This window comes from Abramis brama, assembly GCF_963993115.1.
Source record: "Abramis brama genome assembly, chromosome: 9".
Lineage (NCBI taxonomy): Eukaryota > Metazoa > Chordata > Actinopteri > Cypriniformes > Leuciscidae > Abramis > Abramis brama.
The window spans coordinates 1,261,789-1,267,995 of NC_139971.1; the positions used below are offsets into that span (position 1 = coordinate 1,261,789).

The 6,207-nt window shown below is 42.0% G+C and overlaps 1 protein-coding gene across 1 annotated transcript; it reads right to left on the reverse strand.

The window, feature by feature from the left end:
• Positions 1–1,189: 1,189 nt before the first annotated feature.
• rap2b (RAP2B, member of RAS oncogene family) lies at positions 1,190–3,786 on the reverse strand. The gene is made up of 2 exons (XM_084125185.1): positions 2,853–3,786; positions 1,190–1,956 (listed from the first exon to the last, which is right to left on the reverse strand). The coding sequence occupies exon 1, from the start codon at positions 3,443–3,445 to the stop codon at positions 2,897–2,899; it is 549 nt and encodes a 182-aa protein (XP_083981311.1). The 5' UTR covers positions 3,446–3,786; the 3' UTR covers positions 1,190–1,956; positions 2,853–2,896.
• Positions 3,787–6,207: the final 2,421 nt, after the last annotated feature.

Genomic DNA, 6,207 nt, shown 5'->3' on the forward strand with positions numbered 1-6,207 from the left:
ATGTGCATGTTTGTGCTGGTTTTACAGGCTTGGTCAGTCAGTGTCATTCAGAGGCAGCTTCCTGCTACACACACACACACACACACACACACACACACTGCAGCCCTTTAAACAGAGAAGCACATCTCAGATCACATGACTCTGACACCAGAAGACCTGTGACGGCGCAAACTGACCACAGATCAGCTGATGCGTTACTCAAACACTTCACCGTCACACAACACGAGCGCACACACACGCTGACACGCATCGGGAAGTGAAACTCGACCCGCTGAGACGCTGGAGAGAGAGAACGAGGAGGAAAGTGTTAGTTCTGAACTTCCTCTGCTTTAAACATGTCAACATCGCATCGGGGTTAAAGGGATCGTTCCTGCAGACACAGACATCACGATGTTCAGCTCACTCGCCCTCATCATGCCCAACCTGTGGCGCTCTCTGGGTCTGAGAGATGGAGTCAACGGGGTCCAAAACTGTCTAATAACCTCTTTCAGGAGGAGACGAGGGCGAGAGGATGACATCATCAAAGTTAACGTGAACTGACCAACAAAATGTTTCGGAAACACTTTACAATAAGGTTCATTAATTAACATGAACTAAGAATGAACAATACTTCTACAGCATTTAATAATCTTAAGTTAATATTCATTTCAATATGAACTAATACGTTATTAAAATCAAAGGTTGTATTTGTTAGCATTATTAATGCACTGTGAACTAACATGAACTAACATTAACACAGATTAATAAATACTCTAACAAATGTAGAGCTCATTGTTAGTAAATGCATTAACTATTGAACCGTACTGTAAAGCGTTGCCCATGTTTCTGAAAGTACAGATCGAGCCCAGCGAGGCCAGCGGTGCCGAGGCTCAGTGAAGTGTGTGTGAGCCGTACAGTAACCCGTGGGGGACGCAGGAATGAAGCTCAGCGATACTTCACACACGTATAATTATGTGATGTTCAACATGCTATTTCTAAACCGTGACCAAACATTCCCGGCATGTGTTTTACAAGAGGAGTGTGTCTTTCAGGCCCTCGAGTCACATGACCCTCGAGTCACATGACCCAGCCATCCGAAACCTTCATTCCCAGATCCATCTGAACACCGTACAGGATCATCACAGTGCATTAAACACGGTCCGTCCCGAGAGATCGGACCTGTCAATCAAATGACGCATAATTACGGTTATGAGGTTTGCATTCATTCATTCTCACACTGACTGAGAGGACGGCAAACAACACACGGTGCATGAGGAGGTTTTTTAAAAATGCATGTATTAAAAGTCTCTTTAAAACAATCAGACAGCTGTTAAAATGCTAGTCTGAAATTAAACGTACAATCAGATTAGAATTTCAATGGTACATCACATTTGTTAAAAACGAAACAGATCTGATTCAAAACTGGTCTGGAGACAGTGGTCTGTGGCGTTGAGTCTGAGGGCGTCGGTACCTGTGTCGTATATGAAGAGAAAAGCCACAAGATCTTTACTCAAAGACCAAAACAAAGTTCCTTTAACGCGTCGTCCGGCCCCAGAACCCATCAGCAAGCGTAAGTGTGTGTGTGAGTGTGTGTGGATGTCCTCGCACCGAGACTCCTCGCAGGTTGGCACTAAACTCAGCTTTGTGGAAGGCACTCGACGCGACGGTGACGTAAAGATCCTCGCGTCAGAACAGTAAATAAGTCCTCGTGCAGCGCTCAGGAGGAGGAAGTGGTTTCAATACTTTAGAAGATTCACAACAAGGGTTTCCAAACAGAGCCGATCCTCCCGTGTGTCTCAGAGGTCCACGTTTTTGGGGTTTAAGTTCCAGTTGAGAGTGCAAGACACTTGTGTTGACATCAATGACATCTTCGCAGAATTCCTGAAGAGTGATCCACTATTCCAAGGCTCCTCTTCCTCTTCCTCTTCTTCCTCGTGAGGAGACGCGTAGCTCAACAGAACAGAAATCCTGCAACACCTCCAGAATAAAACAAAAACAATTACTAGCACTGGTCTGTGTTGCAGACGACAACCCACACACACAAGCACACACACACACACACACCTGAAAACACAAACCCCTCAAGTGCCGAATGTGTTGGTTTGTCTATATTCATATATTCATATAATCCCAGAACATTCAAGTATTCTGTCATGTAAACACTGGTTTAATATTCTTTTGTCGTGTGCAAGACATGCTAGGGACAGTTCACACACAAGAACAACAAAACATACTTTGGTAAATCTTAATTATGACATAAGTCGAAATTAGGAGATAAAAAGTCGAATCTGAGATCGAAAGCAAAAATTCTAAGATAAAATGTTGAAATTGACATACTAAATCGACATTTTGACATACCGAGTCATAATTTTGATGTCTCATACTTATGACATACTGAATCATGAAAGTCAAAATTGACATACTAAGTCATAATTATGAGACACTAAGTAACAACTAGGCCTATCAAAATGATGTTCAAAATCAAAACTGACATACCAAGTTGTAATTTTGACTTCTCATACTTTACATACCAAGTCATATAATTGAAATCGAAATTAAAAGTCATAATTATGAGACACTAAGTAATAACGATGACACAAAACGCAGAACTTGGCATATTAAGACGAAATTATGAGATAAAAGGATGACATTATGTCTCTTTATGTCAATGAATTGCCACAATTTAGAATTGTACGACTTTTAAAGTCCGAATCTCGCACTGTTGTCTCGCGCGTATGACAGTGTTTGTGTGTGGCGGACTCGGCGTTCCACACTGAATGTTTGTGACGTTTGTCCTCGAGCTTCGAACTTCGCGCGCTCGCCGGTTCGTCGGTTGGTTCTGGCCGTTATTGCCGCGAGGCTCTCTCACTCACCATGGCAACAGACGAGAACAAGCACCGAGTAACGGCGCCCGTGTTTAGAGGATCACACAGGAGCAGCACTGATCGCCTCCGCCGGGCGTCGACGCGTAGTTCATCTGCCGCACGATCTCCGCGAACAGCTCGTCCACAGAACCCTTGTTTTTAGCCGAGGTCTCCATGAACGGGCAGTTCCACTCGTCCGCCAGGGCTTTGCCTTCCCCGGAGGAGACCTCCCGCTCGCCCTCCAGGTCCACCTTATTCCCCACCAGGATCATCGGAACCCGCTCGTAGCGCTTGACCCGGATGATCTGGTCCCGCATGGGCTTGATGTCCTGGAAGCTCTGCTGGTTCACCAGACTGTAAACGAGGATGAAGCCCTGGCCGTTCTTGATGTACAGGTCTCGCATTGAGGCGAACTGCTCGGTACCGGCGGTGTCCAGGATCTCCAGAACCGACGGCGACGAGTCCACCTCGATCTCCTTGCGGTAAAAGTCCTCTATCGTCGGGTCGTACTTCTCGATGAAGGATCCGGTGACAAACTGCACGGTTAGCGCGGATTTTCCCACGCCACCGGAGCCCAACACGACCACTTTGTATTCTCTCATGGCTCCTTCAGCACGGGCACGGGCACGGTCTCTCGGTCGCGCGTGCGTGCGCGCGCTCTCTCTCTCTGGTCTGAAACGCGCCGCGTGCACCCGCTTTGGGCTCAATCCGCATGAATCCGGTCCAAACTCCGGGTTCGGGCGCGCGGCCGCGTGTGCTCCTGCTCGAAGCGTGTCCTGCGGTGAGAATGAGCTCGATTCCGCATCAGAAGCGCATCGTGCTGGAGCTTGTTCCGTGTCTCCGCGAGAGATCAATGCGTCTCTCTCTCTCTCTCTCTCCACAGCTCTCTCTCTCTCCACAGCTCTCTCACTCACACACACACACACACGCGCCGCGCGCACTCTTCCTGCCCACCGTGCGCAGCGCGTCACGAACTGACGTCACCAGCCGAGCGTTTCTTAAAGGCACAGTCACGCAAACAATGAATGTTGATGTCCAGTCACGGTACTTATTTACACAGAATGGAATTTCCATTTCTGCCAAATAATAATATATAAAAAAAATGCTTTACGCAATTTGAAATTATGACATACTAAATTATATGAGATGAATGTAAAAAATGTATGTCCATATAATCGAAATTAAGACATGAAAAGTCCGAATTATGACATACATACTTAATTATGAGGTCGAAATTATTAAATAAAAAGTTGTAATATGACATAGAAAGAAGTTATGACATACTAAATTATGATTATGACATGGCAAGTCGAAATTTGGACATACTGACTAAATCATATGATAGGAAAGTAAAAATTATGACAAACACTTGTCCATAAAATAGAAATTATGATTTGAAGTCATAATTATGACATTAAAAAGTCCGAATTGTGACATCCATACTTAATTATGAGGTTAAACAGTCAAAATTGTTCAATAAAAAGTTGTAATTATGACAGAAAGAAATGATGACGTACTAAATTATAATTATGACATGGCAAGTTTGGACGAAAAGCTATAATTATGATACAGAAATTAGATGAAAAGTTGAAATTATGACAAATAATGAGATGAAAAGTAGAAATTATGACATTAAACGTCAAAATGATGAGTTTAAAAGTCAAAATTATGTCATAATTATAATTTACCAAAACGTGATTTTTCTTCTAATGTGTCACAACAGTAGGGCTGTTTGGACAATACAAACTGTGTCAAAGCAGCCTCACATTAATTAACAGGAAAATAACAGTGCAAATGTTGCAATCAATTACAGGCTTATTCTTCAAGTGAATTTACTGGCTGTCTTTCTCCATGCAGTGACGATAGCAATAACTCAGTTAAGTTATGATATGAGATCTGATCGTCACTTTATGAAACTTCCAGGTTTTTTTTTTTTGCATTAACTGCAACCATTTGCAGTTTGACATCATAAATCACAATTCATTTCCATTTATTTATTTTTTTCTTCAGAATTTAAAGTGAAAGGAATTCATTTATTCAAAGTAAACTGAGAGAATTGTGGTTTTAGTGTGAACTGTGCCTTTAAAAGCGTTTCAGTGTGAGTCTGCACACGCCTAGCTGTCGAAACAAGTGTCGCAACTGCGTGAGTCACGGCCAGATACTGAGAGATTTATCACAAACTCATGTTTATCACTGTGTTTCGAAAGAGTTCAGATAGAATACGTTTGGATGTGTTTGAGATATTATGGAGTTATGCTGCACTCGTATAAACATGTTGGCCTGAGATATTTGTGTTCATATCCTGAAGGAAATCTGTCTTCATAATGCTGTTCATGACATCAGTTTAATTCACTCAGGAATTTCCTGGTAAAACAAGATCTGTGATTAACGTTCCTTGAAAAACACTTTCATGCTTTGATCACAACATCCCAGATAACAGGGAACGATCTGGCAAAGTTATGAACAAACTCTCTTCCAGTAACGTTATCTGGTGTTTAATAATGTTCTCTAAACGTTAGAACAACAACATTATTTATACATTGTTCATGGAACATTTCTGAATCATTTTAGTTGGGTGTTTTTTAAATGTTACTTGTTTCAGAACATTCAGAGAACATTTAAAAGTAACATTCCATAATGTTTGAAGAATGATACAATGTAACATTCGCTTAATGTTCACATAACCAAGAAAAACATTTTTTAAATTATAATTTTGTCACAGAAAGAAAGTCTCTTCAAATAATGTTCAGCGTAGTCGTTTCTCTTAGACTGTAAAAAAAAAAAAAAACTTACATTTTTAAGTACAATCAACTTGGATATTTGAGTCACTTCAACTTAAATTACATTAAACTGACTTAAAAAAATGAGTTGAATAAAACAAAGTTGACAATTGCCTAACTTATTTTGATGAGTTACAGCAATGCAAAAACACATGTTGTCATAACTTATTGATCATGTAGTTTTTACAGTGAAGCAAGGACAAAAGGAAGGAACAAAACTGCTTAAACATGAATTTTCCGACGAATAAGGCCAGACACATCAGCTGATATTCCCTTTAAAGTGCCGATCGGATGATTCCCACACACACACACACACACACTGCTGTGATCAACACTATAAATAGCCTCAGACTGACTCATTTCCCGAGTGTGACGAACAGAGCAAAGGTGATGTGGTTTCTCCAGGTGTGTTACACACCTTTATCATGCAGGAATGATGTGGCCCGTCCCGCTCGACGAGAGGCCGAACCCGTTCCTCATCCGGCGGGATCACAGCTGAGGGAAAGATGGACCAATCAGCAGAATATACAGTCAAAGCAAACATTACTCAGACACCAGATATGATGTGTGATGTGTTTCACTAG

What these genes read in the sequence shown, in the direction of transcription:
- rap2b (XM_084125185.1), bottom strand. Translation starts at nt 3,445, where the DNA reads ATGAGAGAATACAAAGTGGTCGTGTTGGGCTCCGGTGGCGTGGGAAAA.